Below are 26,114 nucleotides of genomic sequence, written 5' to 3'. Positions count from 1 at the left end.
AGTTGGAGTAATTCCTATTATGTCTGATGGTTCTCAATCCATGGTTAATTCTAGATCGCTTATGAATACTGTGCGCATTGTTGTGCAGACACTGTAACTCATCTTAACAGGATTTCCTCTCATTGCATGTTTAATCATCTTTTTACACTCCTGTTTCAAATCTCAACACTTGTCATCAATGTGCTGTGTTCTCCTGCCATTTTATATTTAAACTGGTAATGATTATTGTCAACACTAGTTTAAAACCTGTCACCTTTCCACTGGTTCATTTGCCCAATCCAGTTTCAAGTGGAGCCAATCCCAACTGCAGATTCTTCCTGTCTCTAGAGTACCTTTTAAAGGAATCATAGAGTCATACAGATGTATAGCACGGAAACAAAGGAATCTCTCTTTGCCACAACAGTCCTTTAGCTACATAATAATTACCTTTATTCTTCTACTCCTAAGCCAATTTGTGTATGGTTCAGAGATTATAACTCTTAAGGAACTGCTTTATAATTTAAAGCTTACCTTGCAATTCTTCCAGCAATACCACCCTTCTAGGTTTAGTTTTGTCATGTGTTGCAAATGAATCACGGCAGTTATTTAATAATCAATGTATCCTGGAATGAATTTCTCCTTGTTTAAAATGTTTGATAGATATGTTGATCATATTAGTTACTTTATTTCATTGTTAAAGATTTATCTGTCTACAAGTGTTTTTGAGGAACAACTAGCGAATAAAACAAATTACATATAGTAAAAACTGTTTGCAGAAACAGAATGCATATACACATACCAGAGTGCTACTATCTGAAACAGAGCCCGATATCCTTTGAGTAGGAACAAATGGATGAGTACCCAAATCTCTGGATGTCCTTGGAGTATTTACTGTTTCAAGCACAGTCATCACCTTTTCCTCAGTTTTCTTAATGAAACTCTGTAGATTCTGCAGCAAGAATACATAAATTAGAAAATCTTTTCCAATGAGCATTTCATTTTTGAAGTTTATGGTAGAAATATAAATTAAGAATACGCTCCTTCAATTGCTTAGCTGGTTACAATTGCATAAAACTGATCTAAAGTGGCTGGAATGTTTAGTGAGAAAATCAAAAAAAAATCAATATGCAGGTTCAGTTGACATTGAGGAAGGCAAATGTAATGTTAGCAGTAACTTCAAGAGAGCTAGAATTCAACAGTAGGGATGTACTGCTGAGACTGAATAAGATTCTGGTCAGATGCTTACATAATATTGCGAACAGTTTTGGGCCATATGGATGTGCTGGTGTTGGAGGGAGCCCAAAGGAGGTTCATAAGAATGATCCTGGGATTGAAGTGTTGTCAAATGAGGAGCGGTTGAGGATTCTGGGTCTGTACTCGATGACAGTTTACAAAAGTGAGGGGGCATCTCATTGAAACTTACAGAATACGGAGGAGTTTGGATAGTGTGGGATATGGAGAAGATGCCTCCATTAGAAGAAACTAGGACCCAAGGGCACAGCCTCAAGTGAACTGATGGCACTTCAGAACTGAGATAAAGAGCAACTTCTTCTGCTAGAGAGGGTAGCGAATCGGTGGAAATCTGTCTCAGAAGGCTGTGTAGAGGCCAAGTCACTGAGTGCATTTAAGACAGAGACAGCTAACTTCTTGATTAGTAAGGGGACCAAAGGTTACAGGGTAAAGGAAGGAGAACAGGGTTGAGAAACATCAGCCATGCTTGAATGGCGGAGCAGACATGATGGACCAAATGGCTTAATTCTGTTCCTATATCTTACGGCCTTGAGAAGGCAGCAGTGCAATCACTAGTTAGACTCCAGGTTGCTGTCCAAGAGGGGAGAGATCAGCAGCCAACTGTCTGGTGGCTATAACCTCCTTTATCCATGAAGGCATTTTATTGCCATCTCAGCAACATTGCTCATCTTTACCTCAAAATATCCTATATACAACAAACTAAATTTGAAATCCCGAGTCTTTAAACCTCTCCTTGGTTTCATCTCAATCTACCTTTGCAAGCACACACTAGGTTCACTATCTCTGACTGAACAAACTGCTTCTCTTGTGTCTTTTGTTCCTCCACTCCATTTCATGCGTCTAGCTCTTCAAATCACATCCTCTTGATCCTGATCAAGCTTCTGATGATCGCTCCTTAGCTCCGCTCAATTTTTCTAACTCCTGTTTGCATAGTGACTTATATTAAATGGACTGCACAAATGCAATTTATTGGTGCAAGTAAGTGGAGTATGCTGGGAAAACTTCTTGTTTTAGATATACATTCAATTTGTTCGGGAAAAAAAAAAGTACAATTTTTCAGTATCACCAAAATATTCTATATAAGTCCTCCTATTTAATGGAAATTTTATTTTTACTCAATCATGGGATGTGGGCTTTACTGGCTTGGCCAGCATTTATTGCCCCATTTTCTGTTGCCCTTAAAACAGTGGGTATCATTGAGAAGCACAGTTAATAACCCCTTCCATCATTGACTGGTAATGGAGCAGTAATTGGCTGGACGGGATATGTCCTGTTTTTGTGGACAGGACATACCTGGACAATTTTTCACATTGTCAAATAGATGCTAGTGTTATAACTATACTGGAATAGTTTGACAGCACAGTGTTTCAAAACTATTGCTGGAATCTTGTCAAAGCACACAGCCTTTGTAGTATCCAGGAGTTTCAGTTGTTTCTTGGAATCATGTAGATTATAAGTCGGCCCAGTGGCTCAGTGGTTAGTATTGCTACCACACAATGCCAGGGTGCTGGGTTCGAATCCAGCCTGTGTGGAGTTTACACATTCTCTCAGTGCCTGTGTGGGTTTTCTCGGAGTGCTCTAGTTTCTTCCCACAATCCAAAGATGTGCTGGTTAAGGGTGGATTGGCCATGCTAAATTGCCCACAGTGTCCAGGGATGTGCAGGCTAGGTGGATTAGCCATGGGAAATGCAGCATATAGGAATAGGGTTAGATGCCCTTTAGAGGGTCAGTGTAGACATGATGGACCAAATGACTTGCTTTCACACTGTGGGGATCAAGTTGGCTCAGACAGGCATCTGTGATGCTGGAGACCTGTGGAGTGGACCTAGATGGATCTTCCACAGAACAATCTTCAGCCAGAAGTGCTAAGTGCTTCAGCTTTATTCCTTTGCACTGATGTACTGGGCTCTCCCATCGTTCTACATGAGAATGTTTGTGGACCCTCATCCTCCAGAGAGTTGTTTAATTGTCCATCACCACTCACGTCTGGATGTGACATCACGAGAGCTCAGGTCTGATCCATTGGTTGCAGAATTGTTTAGCTCTATTTAGCTGGTTATGCATGTGTAATAGCTTCACCATATTGACACGACATTTTAAATATGCTTCGTACAGCTTCTGTAATCTCCACTGAACCAGGATTTCAACACAACAGAGTTTCAAGTGTAAGAGTTAATATCACTGCCTTAAGAGCAAGAGGAGGAATTTGTCTTATTATATATTCAGGTTCACATAACCCATATCAACACCTTTCTTTCACACTAGTGCACAAATGATGATATTAATTTCGTAATTGTTATCTTTATACAGCGTCATACAGCACGGAAACAGGCCCTTCGGTCCAACCAGTTCATGCCAAACATAATCGCAAACAAGTCCCACCTGCCTGCTCCTAGCCCATATCCCTCCGAACTTTTCCTATTCATGTATCTATCCTAACATCTTTTAATCATTGTAATTGTACCGGCATCCACCACCTCCTTAAGTTCATTTCACGTGTGAACTATCTGCTGTGTAAAAACCTTGCCTCATTTTTTTTTTTAATAATCTCTCCAATCATCTTAAAAATGTGCCCCTTAGTCCTGAAATTTCCCATCCTAGGGAAAAGACAACTACCCTATCTACACCGCTCATTATTTTATAAACTTCCATCAGGTTGCCTCTCAACTTCCTATGCTCCAGTGAAAGAAAGTCCCACCTATCCACCCTTTCTTTATAACCGAAACCTTCCATACCTGGGAATGCCCTGGTAAGTCTCTTCTTAACCCACTCCAACTTGATAATATCCTTCCTACAACTGGGTGACTAGAACTGGACACAATATTCTAGAAGAGGCCGCACCAATGTTCAGTACAGACAACCAACCTCAACGTGACTTCCCATTCCTATACTCAAAGTACTGAGCAATGAAGGCAAACATGACAAACACCTTCTTAACCACCTTGTCCATGTGTGACACAAAGTTCGAAGAATTATGTACCTGCATCCCTCGGTCCCTCAGTTCTACAACACTGCCCAAGGCTCTACCATTAATTGGATAAGTCCTACCCTTGTCTGACCAAAATGCAATACCTCGCATGTATCCAGATTGAACTCCATCTGCCATTTTTTAGCCCATTGACCCATTTGATCAAGATCTCCTTGTAATCTTAGAAAACTTTCTTCACTGTCTAATATACCACCAATTTTGGTGTTGTCTGCAAACTTACTAACCCCATGCCTTCTTTATTCTCATCAAAAATCATTTATATAAATAACAAACAAGAGAGGACCCAGAACTGATCCCATGGAACCCCTCTGGTCACAGGCTTTCAGTCTGAAAATTAACTCTTCACTATTACTGTCTCTTTCTATTAAGCCAATTATGCATCCAATTGGCAAGCTCACCCTGAATGCCTTGTGACCTAACTTGACTAATCAGTCTACCTGTCTAAATATCAAAGCTTTAAGGTGCTTGGAAGAATTTTTAGACTTTGCCTGGATGGACAGCATACTAAATGGAATAGTGTTTGATTGAACACATTTTAAACTTAGTGTTATGTCTGTCTGGAAGGCTCCAGATAAGCACGTCTTTAAAGATACATTATCAACACCAGATGTTGTTTGGTAACAGTCTGCCTGACCATTGCCAAGCGAAATTGAAAATTAGAGTCATTTAAGAATGGGATAAGACTGTTTATGAATCCACTTAGTGCTCAATACATGAACTAGACCAGAAGGATAATATTCAGGGAGCTTGTCAATCACATCTATAGTAAAGAATATTACTCTACTACAAGATTACAATACAAATAGAAATTTTCAAATGTTCTACCTGAACAGAAAGTTGCAGTTGAGTGTACTTTTCCTGTAGATGTCCTTCCTTTGGGTTTGCAGAGAAGCTGGAAAGATCCCCAGTGGACAGAGTAGGAATACCCATGTACCTACATGATTTCCACTGTAAATTGCTTGCAACAACCAAGGCACCTGGTTTGATGGTATCTTCCAAAACCAGCTGGCCTAAACCTCCCCAAATCTTTACAGCCACCAGATCCTGGTTTTCATCAGCCAGGTACACAGTTGTAGGTACACCTGCAATGTAACGTAAAGGATAAATAAATTAGCACTTTAAAGCTCCATTATTTCGCTTCTTGGAATTTAATGACTTTCATGTTCAAAAGCCTGATGCACCACCAAAGTGAAATTGGGAATAAATCTCCATTGTGATTGTGCTGTCGTGTACATTGAATATTCTAGTAACATAAAATGTTACAATCTATTTGATGCCAAAATATAAGTTTGCTGTGAGATAAAGTGAACAATTTGGAGATGTCACTGCAAGTATCCTACTTCTAGATTCTTCCATAAGACAAAATTCCAGGTCCCAAAAGATTCCATCCTAGGGTCTTAAAAGAAATGGCTAGATGGGTGATGTATTGGTTTTAACTTCACAAAATTCCTCTGATTCAAGGAAAGTTCTATTAGATTGGGAAATAGTAAATGTAACTTTTTTTCCCAAAAAAGAGGAGACAAGAAAGCAAGAGCAGTGAAGCCTGTTTGTTTAATATCTCACAGCTCTGCAGATCTCACCATTTAGATATCTTTTTGCTTACTGCCACATAGAACAATTTCACTTTTTTTGCATTATCTCCATTTACCTCATCTTGTTCACTTATTTAACTGACCTATGTCCCTTTGTAGCTTCATGTCCTCTTTGCAACCTACTTTAACTACCTTTGTGTCATTAGCAAGTCTAGAAATTATATCTTCGGTATCTAAATGATTTATAAAAATGGTAAAAAGTTGAGGGCCAACAGTGATTCCTGTAGCATACTATTAGTTCCATCCTGCCAACCAGGAAATGACCCAATATGTCCATTCTTTGTTTCTTGTTAGTTAGCTAATGTTCAATTTATGCCAATGTGTCACTCTTGACATCATGAGCACTTAATTACAACTATTACGTTTGATGATCCAGTACAGGACAAGCATCTTTATCCACATTATGTCACTTCCTCAAAGGATTCTAATAAAATTGACTCAACATTATTTCCCACTTTCTCTTTCACATATCAGTTTGACTGTCCCTTGAACCTTTCTAAGTGCCCTGCTATAGTGTGTTACATCATGGCTTATGACAACTTTCTTATCAAGCTAACTGGCTTGCAGTTTGTTTTCTGTCTACCCTCCCATTTTGAATATTGAGCTAGCCAATATTTCCACTCTAATAAAGTCTTCCTTGATCGAGGGAAATTAAAACCAATGCTTCAACTAGCACACTAATCATTTCCCTTGAAAGCTGAGGAAGTAGTCCATTGGGACCCGGGGGCTCGCCCTTCAGTTGCAAGTTTGCTCAGTGTCATTTCCCTTTAATCGTAATTTTTCTTCTTGAGTTGCTCCCCTCTTTCCAATTCCAGATTTAGAATTGTTTCTGGAATATTTCTTGTATCCACTAAAGTGAAGGTTGACAGCTTTCTGTTTCACTAAATTTTCTTTTCTTATAAATCGTTATCTCAATTATTGAAGTTTCTTAAGCTCCACCAATCTTCTGACCTGCCATCCATTTTTACACAATTAAATTCATTGCCTGTGGGCTTGTTAACATTTTTAGTGAATCACGGATTGGGGGTGGGGGGGTGGTTTCATCCCCTTGGATTCTTCTTTCTTGATGGAATGAATCTATTCTGTGAATTTGGAAAAATCCTCCTCAATATGATCCTTTGCATCATCATCATCAACCTTTAGCTAGCTCTGCTTTCATGTTTTCATAATTATCATTACTTCAGTTAAAAATACTGGTCTAGGACTCATTTGCCCTGCATTAAATTAAATGCAATAGTGAGTTTTATTATATTCACTGCTATCAAGATGGACCTTCACTAAGAGGCAAAAACAGAAATTGCTGGAGAAACTCAGCAAGTCTGGCAGCATCTATGAAGAGAAAACAAAGGCAGTGTTTCAGGTCCAGTGGCTCATCATCAGAACCCTTCGCTATGGGGTTATCAATTAATGCTCTCTCACTGAACAATACTACCTTTAGTGTAGCCTGGTTTGTTAGGGACCAGACCAAATTCCTTAAAACATGTCAAGGAGATAGCCTTGACCCTACCTTTCTTATTTTAAAGGCATGTACCAGGTGTTACATTCCAGATGCAATTCAATTAGTCAAAGTATAGGTACACAATCCTTTATCGAAATCCCTCGGGACTAGCTGGTTTTTAGAATTTGGAGTTTTTCAGATTTTGGAATAAGTGACAGTTTAACGGTAAAATGAAAAAAAATCTTATCGAGCAGCAGACACGCTTGTGAGTACTACGAACCCCAAAACAGAAATGACACCTGCCAGTGCAGGGTCACGCCCCCATACTGCATCTGAGTGACACGGGTTGTGTAGGTGTGGAGGTGACTTAACTGTTTGCAACCAAACAATCTTGTTAATGAGGAAAAAAACTTCGAGAAAACTTCAGATTTTGAAGCTTTTCGGATTTCGGATGAAGAATCATCTACCTGTATCAGGCTTGAAGCAAACCACACTTTTTGCTATCAACAAACACAGACTTGGATCCCATTTACCAATGCCTGAGAAAAAGAACAGGAAATTACATCACCACAGGAAACTACATCACCAATCCAAGGAAACCTAAACACACAAATAGAAAGTGGGCCATGCCACCAACGCTTCATCCAGAGGCTCACCGATGATATTACCTAGTATGGTGACAAAACATCTGAAAAATGAACCTTCCAGCTCAGCGATCAAACCTACACCCAGAACCTCAACCTGAACTACAAATTTTCTCAAAACCCACTAAAACACACTTTGGGGATTTGAAATCCCAATTATTCTACAATTTAACACTTCTTTGCAATATGGCTACATATCTGTCTTTCTATCTCTCCCTGATAAACTGGGGATCTATTGTACAACTCTCAAAGTATTTGCCTTTTTTTAAGTTTTAAGTTCTAAGTTCTACACATATGGCTTCAGTTGAGGAACCTAAGATACTTTTTCTTACTGCAGTAATTTATTCCTCAAATCAATATTGTGGCATCACCTCCAGGTTTACAAACTCCATCTTGCCTAACAATTCTATATCCTAAAACACTGATCCGCCAGTCTGTCCCTCCAGCATGTCTTCCTGATAGCAATAATATCATATGCTAATCAACATCCCCAACCTATTTGCCGTACTCAAAATCCTGCATTCAAACAGATGCCACCCAGCCTTGCCATTCTGCTTGTGCCTTAACTCGACTATAATTGCACAGTCTCCTAGACTGCCATGATTGCTGTTCTATACTTGCCTATGTATCGCACTCTATCCTGATGCTATCCCACCTCCCACCAAATTATTTTGAAACACTACCAACCACAACAGCAGGCACTTGAAGCAAATCAAGAAAAGTAGGTAAGCTAAGTAGTTAACAGAACTGAAATAATTTATGATTTGGAGATGCCGGTGTTGGATTGGGGTGTACAAAGGTAAAAATCACACACAACACCAGGTTATAGTCCAACAGGTTTATTTGGAAGCATTAGTTTTCCGAGCACTGCTCCTTCATCGGGTGGTTGTGGAGAATAAGATTGTAAAATACAGAATTTATAGCAAATGTTTACGGTGTTTTGTAACTGAAATTATATATTGAAAAAGACTTGGATTGTTTGTTAGGTCTCTCATCTTTTAGAATGACCATGTTGGTTTTAGTTCTTTCATATGTAAATCGCAAAATCTTTTCTAAAAAAGTTACATTGTCAAGTGAACTTTAACAATAGGAGTCACGTCGGCCCAGATAACGCATTGAAGGTGTGAGGTTGTCTGTGCAACAACGGTCAGACTGATTCTAATCTAAAAAACGGATTTACAGAACCCTACATGGATTCATGCAGTTTTTGAGCAAAGTAAAATGTAATTCTGCAAGTACAAATTCACCCCACAAAATTATGTGTGTATGTGTGCATGTTGGGGGGGGGGGGGGGGAGAGAGAGAAGATATGAGTGCTTGTGAGTGTGTGTATGCATGTTAGTGTAAAGCGGTATAAGTCTGTGTGTGTGAGAGTGCATATGTGAGCGTATGAGAGAGGGTCTGCGTGAGGGTGTGTGTCTGTAGAAGTGTGCGCACGCACGCGAATATCACAAAATATGCCGCATCTTTCAGATCAGTCGCTTGGCTGGACTCTGAACTTCAGACCGTAATAGTCATCAGGGAAGGGGAAAGTTACTCGACTCCTGTTCCAAGAAGCAGTCAATCTCCTTAGGCTGATTAGCACTGAAAAATTTATTACTGGTTAGGGATGGGAGATGTGATCATGAGTCTGGCATTACTCTCTCCACGCGACTGCCTGCCCTGCTGAATATTTCTTGCATTTTATCCATTTAAGAATTTTAGCATTTGCAGCTCTTTGTTTTGGTAAAAAGATTAGTGTTAGTTATTCAATATTCAAGAATATTGATTCATTTGGGAAGCTAGCAACAGCAAAATATTAACATTGTATTATCTTGTGAAATGATGTTGAAACTGACTGAAATAACGTGACCGATGAAGTACAGGTAACACAAGTTAACAAAATAAGTTAGGAACTTGCTATGCAATGATACAAGAGTTTACTGTGTATTTGATACAGCTGGAAATAATGGCAGTAGTAAACTCCACAAAATTAAGTCTGAATTCAATTCCACACAACAGTAAATTTAAACTTTTTTCCGAAAGCTGGCAGCTCCAAAGGATTGCAGCAAAAGGTGAGTGCCAATATTTTCAGACCTCTTATGATTAAACAAACATTGTAATGGAATTAGCCTCTTATATTGGTCTGTAATTTCTAGAACATAAAAAAGTCAAACTCAAATTTTATTAGAAAATTATTGCACGCAAATGAATACCTTATTCAATAGAATGGATTTTCCAATTCAATCTTATTGTAAGTTACTTTGAGATATTTCAAGACTCCATACCCACCGAATCTCTTCATTTATCTACCACCCTCTGAGAAAAATAACAGGAAATGACATCACCTACTCAAGGAAACCTTAATACATAAACAGAAAGCAGGACATAACACCAGTACTTCACCGGAGGCTCACTGATTAGATTCCCTACAGTGTGGAAACAGGCCCTTCGGCCCAACAACACACCAACCCTCCGAAGAGTAAGCCACCCAGACCCATTTCCCTCTGACTAATGTACCTAACACTGTTGGCAATTTAGTATGGCTATATTCACCTGATCTGCACATCTTTGGATTGTGGGAGGAAACCTGAGCACCTGGAGGAAAACCATGCAGACATGGGAGAAACCATGCAAACTCCACACAGATAATCGCCCGAGGCTGGAATCGAACCTGGGTCCCTGGCGCTGTGAGATAGCAGTGCTAACCACTGAGCCACCGTGCTGCCCCAATGATGATGTTACCTAGTGGGCGGCACGGTGGCACAGTGGTTAGCACTGCTGCCTCACAACGCCAGAGACCCGGGTTCAATTCCCGCCTCAGGCGACTGACTGTGTGGAGTTTGCACGTTCTCCCCGTGTCTCCCCGTTTCCTCCGGTTGCCTCCCACAGTCCAAAGATGTGCAGGGTCAGGTGAATTGGCCATGCTAAATTGCCCGTAGTGTTAGGTAAGGGGTAAATGTAGGAGTATGGGTGGGTTGCGCTTCGGCGGGTATGTGCGGACTTGTTGGGCCGAAGGGCCTGTTTCCACACTGTAATGTAATCTAATGTAATCTAATCTAATCTAGTATGGTGACGAAAAGTCTGAAAACTAACCTTCCAGCTCAGGGGGCAAACCTACATCCAAAACCTCAACCTAAGCTACAAATCTTCTCAAAACTCACACTTCATTTATGTTTATCAAACATAAACAAAGTTCCAAGGTGCTCGTTGAAATAGTCTCGAAATAGATGTACGAATAACCATTTAATTTTTTTCAAAATTTGTTTGTAGCATTTTGCTAATTGAGTTTTTTTTTAAATTCGGGCACTTTTTAATACAAAGCAAACTTACAATTAGAATTAAAGTTAATATAAACAAATTTTTTCTTTATGAGGTCACTTCATGAAAAGCGATAGATTCTTCAAGATAGACATAATAAATATTAACCTGAAACAAGAATTTTAACATAAATTTTTAGAATAATCCACTATTTCGTTTAATAAATAACAGCACACACTACCCTTAGTTACCTCTCAAATCGCATCCAAGCCTGAAGATGGAAACTCAGTTATTAGGAATTTGTAAGTCTTGGAAACAAATTTTAAGTTTTATTTAACAAAATAATTGACCTTCAAAACTATTTTGCTTCAATCAGGAGTCACCTCCTTCCATAAAAACAAAAAAATGCATTTATAATATAAATAAAACACAAATATATTCTGTGAAATAACCAAATTGGTCATCTTCAGTTTCATGCTTTAAATCTGGTAAAAGTAGTCCCATTATTATTGTACCTGATTTTCCCAAAATGTGGATCACATATCCTGCTAAGTCCACCTCCTTGCAAAAGGCTCTAAAGAATGGATCAACGAGCATTCTAAAGGCCACTGCCTGCCTCGGTTGATAGAGTTTTTCCAACACTTCGGGAGATGGCTGAAACAAAGAACAAAATATATTGCAAAATATGAACACATTTATAGATAAGGAAGACTTTTGTTAAATTTTTAGTCTACCAATCCAAATTGGCTATCATCTGTTAGCTCTTAAGTAAACTGAGGGTTTCTGCCTTTTCTGCATTATTTAGGAGTCTGTTCTATGTAATGATCACCACATGCAAAAAAAAAAATTGGGACAAAGTCAGGAAGTTAACGTTTACTAATTTGAACTGGGACTGGGAACCAAAAGAGAAAACAAGTGGGCAGCAAGGGGGAGACTGGAGACTGTAAGAATCATGTAGATAGCATTAATAGAGGGAAGAGTAGGCAGAGAGCAGATGAGCGCAAAAGAACTGGTGGCCTGAAATGCATCTACTTTAATGCAAACGAGTGTGTTAGGGAGATGAACTTAGAGCTTGGATTGGTGCCTGGGAGTTTGACATTATTGCAATCATAGAGACTTGGTTAAAGGAAGGGCATGATGATTGGCAACTAAATGTTCCAGGATATAGACGCTTCAGACAGGACAGGGAGAGAAAAAGGGGGTGGGGGTGGATTTGCATTGCTGGTCGGGGATAATATCACGGCTGCGCTGAAGCACGACTCTATGGAGGTCTTAGGTAGTGAGGCATTATGGGTGAAGCTGAGAAATAAGAAGGGTGCAGTTACATTGTTGGGGCTGTATTACAGGTCTCCCAACAGTGAGTGTGAGGTAGAAGAACAAATAGGTAAACAGATTATGGAAAGATGTAGAGGCAATAGGGTAGTGGTGATGGGAGATTTTAATTTTCCCAACATTGACTGGGATACACTGAGTGTCAGAGGTCTGGATGGGGTAGACTTTTTTAAGAAGCGTCCAGGACAGTTTTCTAGAGCAGTATGTAAATAGTCTAACGAGGGAAGGGGCCATATTGGACCTGGTACTGGGGAACGAGTCAGGACAGGTGGAAGATTTATTTGAGAACAGGGACCACAATTCTATAAGTTTTAGAATACTTGTAGATTAAAAAAAAGTGTGGTCCTAAGGGAAGAGTACTAAACTGGGCCTATGCAAATTATATCAAAATTAGGTAGGAGTGCGGAAATGTGGATTGGACACAGCTATTTGATATGTGGGAGGCTTTCAAAGATAGGTTAAAGATAGTGCAGGATAGGCATGTCCTGTTGAAGGTAAAGGATAGGAAGGACAAGATTCGTGAACCGTGGATGACAGGAGAAATTGTACGACTAACCAAGAGGAAAAGGGAGGCGTATATAAGGTCTAAGCAGCTAAGAACAGAACAGGCCCTGAAGGAATATCGGAAGAGTAGGACAAGTCTTAAACGAGGAATCAAGTGGGCTAAAAGGGGTCATGAAATAGCTTTAGCAAGCAGAATTAAGGAGAATCCCAAAGCATTTTATTCTTTATACAAGCAGCAAGCGGGTAACTAGAGAAAGGATTAGTCCACTAAAGAATAATGAAGGAAGGCTGTGTGTCGAATCTGAGAGAATGGGTGAGATTCTGAATGATTACATTGCATCAGTGTTCACTGAGGAGAAGAACATGATGAATCTTGAGATTACAGATAGAAGTTTGACTAGTCTGGATCACACTGACATATGCAGGGAAGATATGTTGGGTAGGCTAGAGGTTATTAAGGTAGACAAATCCCCAGGACCGGATGGGATCTATCCCAGGTTGCTGAGGGGGGAAATAGCTGGGGCCCTGACAGATATCTTTGTGGCATCCTTAAATACAGGTGAGGTGTCGGACGACTGGAAGGTTGCTCATGTTGGCCCCTGTACAGGAAGGGTAGTAGGGATATTCCGGGTAACTACAGACCAGTAAGCCTGACGTCAGTGGTGGGATAGTTGCTGGAGAGGGTACTGAGGGATAGGATCTATTTATACTTAGAAAAGAAAGGGCTTATCAGTGATAGGCAACATGGTTTTGTGCGGGGGAGATCGTGCCTTACCAACTTAATAGAGTTCTTTGAGGAAGTTAACAAGTTGATAGATGAAGGAAGGGCTGTTGATGTCATACACATGGACTTTAGTGAGGCATTTGATAAGGTACCCCATGGTAACTAATGGAAAAAGTGAAGTCACGTGGTGTGCAGGGTGTTCTAGCTAGGTGGATAAAGAACTGGTTGAGCAACAGGAGACAGAGAGTAGTAGTTGAAGGGAGTTTCTCGAAGTGGAGAAAGATGACCATTCATGTTCCACAGGGGTCAGTTTTGGGGCCACTGTTGTTTGTGATATACATAAATGATTTGGAAGAGGGCACTGTTGGTATGATCAGCAAGTTTGCAGATGGCACGAAGGTTGGTGGAGTAGCAGAAAGCATAAGGGACTGTCAAAGAATACAGGAGGATATAGATAGACTGGAGAGTGGCATATGCATTTCGATCCAGACAAATGTGAGGTGATGCATTCAGGCAAGACTAATTCTAGAGCAAATTAAACAATGAACGGAAGAGCCTTGGGAAAACTTGATGGGCAGAGAGATCTGGGAGTGCAGCTCCATCGTACCCTGAAGGTTGCTGCACAGATGGATAGAGTGGTCAAGAAGGCACATAGTATGCTTGCCTTCATTGGACAGGGTATCGAGTATAAGAGCTGGCAAATCATGTTAAAGTTGTACAAGACATTGGCTCGGCCACATTTAGAATACGGTGTACGGTTCTGGTCGCCACATTACCAAAAGAATGTGGACACTTTGGAGAGGGTGCAGAGAACGTTTACGAGAATGTTGCCTGGTATGGAAGGTGCTAGCTATGAAGAGAGATTGAGTAGGTTATGTTTATTTTCATTAGGAAAAAGGAGATGGGGGGGGGGGGGGGGGGAGGGGGGGACCTGATTGAAGTTTACTAAATCATGAAGGGTATAGACAGGGTGGATAGAGACAAGCTTTTTCCCAGGGTGAAGGATTCAATAACGAGAGGTCACACTTTCAAGGTGAGAGGTGGAAAGTTTAAAAGGGGGATACACGCGGCAAGTACATCATATAGAGGGTGGTGGGCGTCTGGAACGCATTGCCAACAGAGGTGGTAGAGGCAGGCACGGTAAATTCATTTAAGATGCGTTTGGACAGATGCATGAGTAGGTGGGGAGCAGAGGGACACAGATGCTTAGGATTTGACCGACAGGTTTAGACAGTACATTTGGATTGACTCAGACTTGGAGGACCGAAGGGCCTGTTCCTGGGCTGTAAATTTTCTTTGTTCTTCGAACCTGGAGCCACATGTCCTATTTAAAGCTTTACTTCAACTTTTAAAATTCACTATTTCCATTTTTATTTTAGATACCTAGAATAGTATTATCACAGTATGCTAAATACTGTAAGCACACGGTTAATTGCATTTTTAGTTCATAAATGCAAAATGAGTAGTCAGCCCAGTTATTGAGCATTAATTTCAATATTCATTCACACAGCATATACATGTGTATATTATTCAAATTATTTCATCCAAGATTACAAAATAATAACAAAGCAGAACATGATGAATGATAGGAATTTGTTTAAAAAAAGGTTGATCTAGTCAGTAAGTCAGGTAGCATTTGCAGTGGGAGGAAAAAGCATTAATGCTTTGAGTCACCAACTTTTATTTGTTAAAAGTAAAACTGTTTTTATGCAAATGCAGTAGTTGGGATGTAAAGTACCAAAAAGGGATGCGTATGATAGGTTGAAAGGCAGGAGTGAATGAATGATAAAGTAAATAGTGATGGGACCATTCAATCTGATGTCATAGCTGAAGCAGGATGAGTGCAGAAGATGCATTTGGTGGTGAAATTGCACTGGCGATGCCATAAATGGTTAAGGATAATTGTTCGGATGTGGAGGCTGCTGGGTAGATGATGATGGGACCCAAGCTTGTGACTGGAAGGATGGGGAAAGGAAGGGAAGGAGGGATGAAATGTTGAAAGAGAACAGCATCAAAGCACAGGAAGTGGGATGGACAAAACTGAGGGCCCCATTAGCCCCAATGGGATGGAATCCTTGAAAATGACAGAGCAAGCGCTGATTATTGTTTTAAAAACTCAGAGCAGATACAAATGCATTGGATAAACTAGAAGAATTGTATAGATTCCTGACAAGAAACAAGGCACGAGGAATATAATCAAATGGCAGTGAAGGTTCATTGGCTTATAGCAGATATTGGCTTCCAGTCTACACAAAAATGGAAATAGACACATAGAGATAGGGAAGAGTAATAGATGGAAAATGGGAACGTGAGGGAATGACATTTCCCAATCTGGAACAAGAGCAGGACATCAATGTACTGCAGAAAGAGATAATGGAAGGAACAAAGATTAAAAACTATTAAGAATGTTCTATACATCTCTCCGAAAGGCAGGGTCAAACCCTCCATTCTGATGAAAGATCAAGAAATAAAATATTAAATGTTTCTCTCCAAAAAGGCTATTGCCACTTTAAGTTGTGATTTCCAATTTGCGCTCAAAAATAGATTAGTTTGTTTCATAAGAAAAATAAAATGAATTTTCACTGGAATGCCTTTTATTGCAGCAAAAATGAAAAAGCTAAGTTTTTTAATCATGCAGTGCCTTTCTTTTTTGGGTACTGATGGTGGATAATCAAAGTAAAGTACATTTTCCTGTACTGTCAGGAGTGTAGGTAAACATTTTCAACCAAGATACATGCATAATACTAAAATGGTGTTGTGCAAGCCACACACATTGCTAGTCAGAAATTTCAAACAGATTCATCTGTTCAAGAACCCCTCTTCGATGCTTCCTTTCAAAGTTAAAAGAACTAGGATTTTTTTTAAAAACAACCTTTTGTAATAATTCTGATCACTAATACAAACGATTATTTATTGGAGATACTGAAGTGTCTGATCTGAAATCAGTACTCAAGGTATAGTCTGAATAGGGTTAGTTTCATCACAATATTAAGAGGACGAAATGTTTATTACGTTCATAATAAGAACTTCATAATATTTAACAGAATTGGGTATGTCAGTAGTGTGCATCAAGCTATCAAGTTTGTGATTCTGAATTATATAGTTTTTCTCTTCCACACTCTTCGGCCTAAAATGTTCAACAGATCAAGGTTTTTTAAAATTTCAACAAAATATAAAACTATGATACAAAAAAAATCTTAAATTACTCTCAACAACAAATATGACCAAGCAGTCTATTGTGTTTAACAGTGCTTCTATCATTGTTTAATTTATGCAGGGAGAAATTTATAAAATGGTGTCAACAAAAAACGAAGTACACTTCAATTCAATTTGTTTAAATTACTTTTTACCTGCAGCTGTTGGTATCTAGTTTTCTTTGTGGCAGTCAACTGCAGATCAGCATGGTTTAGCCGATTCTTGTATGATGATGTGGTCAAATAATAGATACAATATCTTCCACCCTCCTTCAAGAGGCAACGTAGATCAGCAACTGGGCGCCAGATACTTAACATATAAACTATTTTGGAAGAAAAATGAGTGGGTTTCCACATAAAAGTCCACAAAATTAAAAATATTTTATTTTACGTGAGGATAAGTTACATGAATCTTTATGTTGTAAGAAAAGATCAACAGTATTATATTTCTATAGTACCAGCTAAAGCAGCAAATGATGGACCTTGCAGGAAAGAAACCAAAGTGGTAATGGTAGAACGGCATTTTCATCCATCCAGACTGTAGGTTCTCTGAAGAACAATCCAGTCAGTCGAATTACCCCATTTTATTTGTGTTCTAGACTCCCCATTTGCCTTACTACTGATATCTGGATGACACAGAAGAAACACTAGAAAAATTACATCAATATTCTTAATAGTCACCCCTTTATCAAATGTAAAACCAAAAACCATAAGGAAAATATATTTGTATCAAGGTTTATGTGAGAGTCTTTATATCTAGATAAGTAGGCCGATCCGTCTGAACCAAAAAAAAACTCATTGCTGAAAATCAGAAACACAAACAGAAATTGCTGGAAAAACTCAGTTGGTTTGACAGCATCCATGGAGAGAAAACAACACTCTTGGTCCAGTGACCCTTTTTCAAAACTGATTGTATCCAGGAAAAGGTTGGTATACATACTGAACATTGGGTGGGGGAGGGGTAGGACCAATCCATTGATGGAGATGGAGAGACAAAGAGGCTAAACTGGGAACAGATCTTCTCAGAAATGCACAACAGAAATATGGAGGTTGTTTAGGGAGGACTTGCTCATAGTGCTGGATAGGTTTGTCCCACTGAGGCAAGGAAGGGATGGTAGGGTGAAGGAACCTTGGGTGATGAGATGTGGAACATCTAGTCAAGAAGAAGGAAGTTTACTTAAGTTGAGGAGTCTAGGATCAGACAGGGTTCGAGAGGGTTACATGATAGCCAGGAAGGAACTGAAGAATAGACTTAGGAGAGCTAGAAGAGGGCATGAAAAAGCTTTAGTGGGGAGGATTAAGGAAATCCCCAAGGCATTCTACACTTATGTGATGAACAAGAGGATGGCCAGAGTGAGGGTAGGGCCAATCAGGGATAATGGAGGGAACTTGTGCCTGGATTTGGAGGTGGTTAGGGAGGTCCGTAATTAATACTTTGCTTCAGTATTCACTACTGAGAGGGACCTTGACCTTTCTCAGGACAGTGTGAAACAAGCTGACATGCTCAAGCAACTTGACGTTAAGGAGGAAGATATGCTGAAAATTTTGAAAAATATAAAGATAGATAAGTACCCTCTGCCAGACAGAGGGGTTACTACAGGAAATGAGGGAAGAGACTGCTGTGCTTTAGCGATGATCTTTGCGTCCTCACTGTCCACTGGAGTAGTGCCAGATGATTGGAGGGTGGCAAATGTTCTTTCCTTGTTCAAGAAAGGGAATACGGATAATCCTGGTAATTAGAGACAGATCAGTCTTACGTCTGTGGTGGGTAAATTAGATTAGATTACATTACAGTGTGGAAACAGGCCCTTCGGCCCAACAAGTCCACACTGACCCACCGAAGCGCAACCCCCCCATACCCCTATATTTACCCATTACCTAATACTACGGGCAATTTAACATGGTCAATTCACCTGACCTGCAAATCTTTGGACTGTGGGAGGAAACCGGAGCACTTGGAGGAAACCCACGCAGACACGGGGAGAATGTGCAAACTCCACACAGTCAGTCGCCTGAGGCGGGAATTGAACCCGGGTCTCAGGCGCTGTGAAGCAGCAGTGCTAACCACTGTGCCACCATGCCGCCCAAATTATTGGAGAGGATTCTGAGATACAGGACTTAGTATGACTTGGGAAAACATAGTCGTGGATTAGTGATAGTCAGCATGGCTTTGTGAGGGCACGTCATGCCTCACAATCCTTTACTGAATTCTTTAAGGATGTGACAAAACACATTGAAAGTAGAGAAGTGGATGTGGTGTACATGGATTTTAGCAAGGCATTTGATAACGTTCCCCATGATAGGCTCAAAGTAGGGATGCATGGGATATAGGGAAACCGGTCTGTCTGGAAACAGAATTAGCTGGCCTAAAGAAGACAGAGGGTGGTAGCAGATGGAAAGTATTCAGCCTGCAGCTGAGTGACCAGTGGTGTTCTGCAGGAATCAGTTCTGGGAACCTTTGCTCTTTGTGATTTTTATAAATTACTTAGATGAGGAAGTAGAAGGGTGGGTTAATAAGTTTGCTGATGACATGAAGGTTGATTTAGTAGTTGATAGGGTGGAAGTCTGTTGTAGGTTGCAATGGGACATTGACATAATGCAGAACTGGGCTGATAAGTGGCAGATGAAGTTCAATCTGGAAAACTGTCAAGTAATTCATTTCAGGAGGTTGAATTTGAATACAGAATACAGGATTAAAGGCAGAATTCTTGGCACTGTGGAGGATCAGAGGGATTATAGGGTCCTTCAAAGTTGCCATCTAAGTTGACAGGATTGTTAAGGCGGCAGATGGTGTGTTGGCTTTCATTAGCAGCTGATTGAGTTTAAGATGTTATGCTGCAGCTCTATAAAACCTGATCAGACCACACTTGGAATAGTGAGTTCAGTTCTTGTCACCTCATTATATGAAAGATGTGGGAACTTTAGAGGGGGTGCAGAGGAGATTTACCAGGATGCTGCTTGGACTGGAGGACATGTCTTATGAAGAAAGGTTGAGGGAGCCGGGCTTTTCTCATTGGAGCAAAGGAGGATGAGAGGTGACTTGATAGACAAGATCATGAGTGGCATAGATAGAAATAGTAAGAGACTTTTTCCCAGGGCAGAAAGGCTATCACAAGGGGGTGTAATTTTAAGGTGATTGGAGGAAGATTTAAGGGAGATGTCAGAAGTTCGTACTTTACACAGAAAGTGGTGGGTGCATGGAATGCACTGCCAGCAGTGATAGTAGAGTTGGACACATTAAGGATATTTAAGCGACTTTTGGATAGGCACATCAATGATAGCAAAATGAAGGCTACAGAGCCTATTTGACCAGAGAGTAGGATAAAAGGTTGGCACAACAGCGAGGGCCAAAGGCCTATACTATGCTGTACTGTTGTGTTCTAAACAGTGGGCAGACAGAAAAATAGGTAATGATCAACCTGAGAGAATCAACAGCAGCTAATGGTGACCATTAATAACTGACAATGGGTTGGCTGCGGTAGCAACCCATGTGATGACAAGGCCAGGTGTATGGTGGTTGGGTTAAGGACATAGGAGAAGACTTTCAAGCCCTAAAATTATTGAACTCAGAGTCCTGAAAGTGGAAAATGAGGTGCTGTTCTTCCATCTTGCACTGAACTTCACTGGAGCATTGCAGCAAGCCAGAGACAAGAGATGTTGGCCAGGGAACATGTGAAGGACTGAACTTGTGAAAGTTTCAACATTTTTTCGACCTGGAAATGGAACTGATGAAATAAACCAACGCGAGTTAATATTTCAAGCACTTGAAAGGATATTTACCTTAAAGAGTTAAATGTATTGTGTTTTTCACAAAAAAGCTCTTGGTTATTGAAAATAGAAAACATTTCAGAAAAAAATAAATTCAATCCCAACAAAACTTGTCAGCCCAGCTACACTACAATTTTGAAATTGGGATAATTATGCAAAAATAAAACCTTTAGACACATCATTTTAATAGGGTGTTTTGGAGAAAATAATGTCTACTAAAAGTAGTAAAAAAAAGTTTGTTTATCACACACTAATACAAAATTACATGGATGCTGGAAATTTGAAACAAAAATGAAAATGTGGGAAAACCCTGCAGGTCAGAAAGCACCTATCGGGAGAAATAGGTTTCTGATGAAAAGTAATCAACTTTAAATGCCATTTCTCTTACAAACTAAGCAAAACAAATGCCTGAACAGGAGTGAAAAGAATAATTCTAATTAACTCATCTACTTCCTACCAATTCGCGCACCTGGTAGGTAAAGGCTGACCACTCAGGTCTATTCCTAATTTTAAAAGGATTTTAAAAGGGTTGACATTTTCTAAGAACATTATATATTTGATGTCAGAGGTGCATCAACAATAAGACTGTTTCTATCTTCCTGACATTGACAGACTTTGCCTCATTTGCTGCTGAAACCCTCATTCATGTCTTTGTTTTCTGTATTCCAACATACTCCTGGCTGCTCTCCCACATTCTACCCTCAATAAAATTGAGGTCATCTACCAGTGTTGTGGCTCACACTAAGTTCCATTTGCTTTTACCTATATGGTCTCGGAATTACCTTCCCTCCCAGTCAGCTCATACCTTGATCTTAAAGTTTTCATCCTTGATTTGAAAACCCTCTACAACCTTACTCATCCCCACCTATGTTATCGCCTCCAACCCTTTAAGATATGTGTTCCTGTAATTATGACCTCTTGTGCATTTTCAATTATAGTTGTTCCACCAGAGGTGGGCATGCCTTCAGTCAGCTAAACTTCAAACTCTAGCATTTCCTCCCTACACCTCTTCCCATCTCCACATTACTTCCTCCTTGAAACTTATAATTTCCATCAAGTCTAATGGAAAGTTATGGTCTAACACAGTGGTTCCCAAACTTTTCAGTAACAACACACTTCAATGTGACAAACAATTCCATGCCACACCCCCATTTTTCAGATGAGTTGACTGCTCAAATATCACATTTAGTTTCATTTATTACAGTAACAGACTTGTGACACACTAGGCAGAGCAGATGCATAGGGCTGAATGGCCTTTACCTCCCTGTACTTCCTATGATTCTAACCAATTCCTTTGTCATCCTTTGCTAAAATCTAACTACTCCCAGTCCTCTGGTCTGCTAGTGTCTTTGGCGAATTTCTATGCCCATTCCTTGGATCAAGTACTCTCCTCAATTTCCCTTGCTGTCCATGGTTTGGCTACTGTTCCAATTTTGTAATCGGACACAAAAGGGAGTTCCAGTCAATATGGGGGAAGTTAAAATCGCCTCCACAACCCTGTTACTTTCATGTCTTTCCAGAATCTGACCAGATATGTCTTCATCTATGTCCTGCTGACAGCTAGGTCAGTAGTAGTCTCAACATTGTACTACTTCTGAGCTCTATCCATAATGCCTCACTGCAAGGTCCCTTCAGGGTGTACCCTCTCAACATAGCTGCGATAAGCCCCCTAGTAATGCTAGTAATGCAACTCCCACCTCTTTTGCTTCCTCCTTTGAATCATCTAAAACATTAATATCGTGGATGGTAGAGCTGCCAATCCAGTCCTTCTTTCAACCATGTCTCTGTGACAGCAACATCTTAACTGCATGCATTAATCCAGGCTTTACGTTCATCCATTTCACCTATTATACTTTGTGCACCCAAGTAAATGTAGGCCAAGCCTCCAGTTCCACTGAACTCAGTAACCCCACTCCTTGACTGCTCTTCCTCTTAGCTTTGTTTGCCTTAGTCTCAAGCTATTCCCCAGTCTCTATATTTAGTGATCTGCTTCGCACGCCTTTGCCACACTAGTTTAAACCCAACAGTATGGCACTATCAAGCCTCCCTGTCAGGATGTTGGCATCCCTCCATTCAGGTAACACACCCTTCTTGCACAGGTCCCACATTCCGTGGAAAACATCCCAATGATCCACATGTCAGAAGTCCTTCCCCCACTCCACCTCTATAGCCATATATTCAATTGTATTATGTCTCCGTTCCTAGCCTCAGTAGCATGTAACCAAGAGAATAATCCTGAGATTACTACCCTGAAAGGTTCTGCTTTTAAATTTACTAACCAACGCCCTGAATTTTTAAAAAATTCATGAATGGAATTGTTCACTAGGCCAGCATTTAGTGCAATCCCTATTTTCCCAGAGGGCAGTTAAGAGTCTGGAGTCATATGTAGTCCAGACCAGGTAAGGATAGTAGTTTCCTTATCTGAAGGGCATAAGTGAACCAGGTGAGCTTTTCTGACAATGGACAATCAATTCATGATCATCATTTAGATTCTTAAGTCTATTTCCCAAATTCAAATTCTACTATCTGCTATGGCAGAATTCGAACATGGGTCCCCAGAATATGACTGGTGTCTCTGAATTAACAGTCCAGCAATAATATCACTAGGCCATTGCCTCCCCTTCATTGTCAATGCAGGACCAAGTCATTATACCTATGTCATTTGTGACAATATGGACAATGACTTCTGTCTATTTACACTCCAGTTTCAGGTGGTTAGTAATGGCATACATCAACTCCAGCCTCCAAGACTGACAATTTCTACTACAATTTGCCTACTGTCATAAAAATCCAACAGTAGACGCCATCTCCCAGGCCCTACACTAATTTCTGAAACATCTGGATAACAAGGACACCTATATCAGGCACCTATTTACTAAGGCTGCCTTCAACACCATAATTCCAATCAAATTCACCTCCAAAGTCAGAGGCCAAGGAATTTGCTCGCCCTAGAATTCCTAACCTCCAGACTGCAATCAGTAAGGTTAGATAAAACATCCACCTCGATAATTCTAAATACTGGTGCCCTACAAGGCTGTGCACTCAGTCCGTTACTATAGTCGTTACATACTCTTGACTGCATGGCCAAATTCTGTTCTAACTCCACTTGCAAGTTTGCTAATAACACCACTGGAATGGGTTGAATCTTAAACAATGATGAGAAGAGATAGAGCGCTTAATAGCATGGTGTAAACACAACAATCCCTCCCTCAACGTCAACAAAATGAAGGAGCTGGTCATTGACTTCAGGAAGTGGAGTGGAGGTTACGCCCCTCTCTGTATCAATGGTGCTGAGGGAGATGGCCAAGGGCTTCAGGTTCCGAGTAGGAAGCACACCAACACTTCTACTTCTGACTCTAGCCAATTTTTATAGATGTGGCACAGAAAGCGTTCTATGGCAAGCATGATTTGGAGGTGCCGTTGCTGGATTGGGGTGTACAAAGTTTAAAAATCATAACACCAGGTTATAGTCCAACAGGTTCATTTGGATGCACTAGCTTTCGGAGCGCTGCTCCTTCATCAGGTGGTTGTGGAGTAAGTTCGCAAGACACAGAATTTCCAGCAAAAGTTACAGTGTGATGCAACTTAACTGATATATTGAAAAAGGCATGGATTGTTTGCTAAGTCTCTCATCTTTTAGAATGACCATGTTGGTTTCAGTTCTTTCAAATGTAAATCCCAGAACATTTTTTTTTAAAAGTTACATTCTCAAATGAACTTTAACAATAGGTGCCATCTCATCTCAGATAATGCATTGAAGGCGAGAGGTGCCCTGTGCGAGACTGTCTGTGCCCCAATGTTCAGACTGATTCTATTTCTAAAAAAGAGACTTATAGAATCTTACATGGATTCATGCAGTTTTTGAGTGCTTCCAAATAAATCTGTTGGGAGTATAACCTGGAGTTGTGAGATTTTTAAACTTTTATCCCAAGCATTAACAACTCTACCTAAGATTGCAAGAAATTAGAGTTGTGAACGCTGCCCAGTCCTCCATGCAAACAAACCTCCTTCACTGATTCTGTCATTCTCACTGCACTGAGAAAGCAGCCAATATAATCAAAGATCATTCCCAGCCAGTTGTTCTCTCTTCCACCACGCAGAAGATAACAGAAGTTTGAAAACACATATCAACAGATTTAGAACAGCTTCTTCCCTGCTGTTGTAAGACTTCAGAGCAGACCTCTCATATTTTAGAGTTGATCATTCCCAACACCTTCTCTGCAATTGTAACACGATACTCTGCATTCTGTTCCATTACGCTAATCCACTTATATAAAAACTACAACGCAAAACAATACCCTTCACTGTATTTCGATGTGTGAAGTAATAAATCAAATCAAAAATTCCACTATCCTTGTCTTGACTTGCACTAAGTCCAGTTCACCCAATCCTATTGACTTACACTGACTCCTGATTAAATAAGATCTTGATTTCAAGCTTTCAAAGCCTCCAAGCTCTTGTCTTTTTCCTATCTCTCCACAGCAATGCAAGTTATTCATGCTCCTCTATTATTATCTGTGTTATCCTTGTGTTATCCTGATTTTGATTGTAAGAGTATTTTTGGACTTCTTTAGATGATTAGATTCAGAGTTCCAGAAATCCATCCCTTACTCAAATTTTCTTCAAAGTCAATCTTTTTCTTCAAGCTAACACCATTGCCTTATTATCACCTAAAGATGGCTCACTTCTGATAACATTCCTGAAAGATTGTGCAAAGATTTGTAGCTCGGGTGCTCGTTGTTGTGGTTCTGTTCGCCGAGCTGGAAGTTTTTGTTGCAAACGTTTCGTCCCCTGGCTAGGCGACATCATCAGTGCTTGGGAGCCTCCTGCGAAGCGCTTCTTTGATGTTTCCTCCGGTGTTTATAGTGGTCTGTCCCTGCCGCTTCCGGTTGTCAGTTTCAGCTGTCCGCTGTAGTGGTTGGTATATTGGGTCCAGGTCGATGTGTTTGTTGATGGAGTTTGTGGATGAATGCCATGCCTCTAGGAATTCCCTGGCTGTTCTCTGTCTGGCTTGTCCTATGATAGTAGTGTTGTCCCAGTCGAATTCATGTTGCTTGTTGTCTGCGTGTGTGGCTACTAAGGATAGCTGGTCGTGTCGTTTCGTGGCTAGTTGATGTTCATGGATGTGGATTGTTAGCGGTCTTCCTGTTTGTCCTATATAGTGTTTTGTGCAGTCCTTGCATGGTATTTTGTACACTACATTAGTTTTGCACATGTTGGGTATCGGGTCCTTCGTTCTGGTGAGTTGTTGTCTGAGCGTGGCTGTTGGTTTGTGTGCCGTTATGAGTCCTAGGGGTCGCAGTAGTCTGGCTGTCAGTTCTGAGATGCTCCTGATGTATGGTAGTGTGGCTAGTCCTTTTGGTTGTGGTATGTCCTCGTTCCGTGGTCTTTCTCTTAGGCATCTGTTGATGAAGTTGCGCGGGTATCCGTTTTTGGCGAATACCTTGTATAGGTGTTCCT

General features: G+C 40.3%; 1 protein-coding gene across 1 annotated transcript in view; it reads right to left on the bottom strand.

The window, feature by feature from the left end:
* The window catches only part of brca2 (BRCA2 DNA repair associated), a 137,183-nt gene that overhangs the window by 8,621 nt on the left and 102,448 nt on the right, over positions 1-26,114 (bottom strand). Inside the window, exons 23-26 of the mRNA XM_087988225.1 lie at positions 17,043-17,209; positions 11,648-11,786; positions 5,045-5,301; positions 779-928 (exon numbers count right to left, since the gene is read on the bottom strand). Of these exons, the coding sequence (XP_087844351.1) occupies positions 779-928; positions 5,045-5,301; positions 11,648-11,786; positions 17,043-17,209 (713 nt within the window). The remainder of the gene's footprint in view (positions 1-778; positions 929-5,044; positions 5,302-11,647; positions 11,787-17,042; positions 17,210-26,114) is intronic.

This window comes from Chiloscyllium plagiosum, unplaced genomic scaffold (assembly GCF_037043375.1).
Source record: "Chiloscyllium plagiosum isolate Xiang-an unplaced genomic scaffold, Cpla_swu_hap1 HiC_scaffold_6, whole genome shotgun sequence".
Classification (NCBI taxonomy): Eukaryota; Metazoa; Chordata; class Chondrichthyes; order Orectolobiformes; family Hemiscylliidae; genus Chiloscyllium; species Chiloscyllium plagiosum.
Note: the sequence above shows the minus strand (reverse complement) of the source record. Positions and strands in the feature narration are given on the sequence as shown.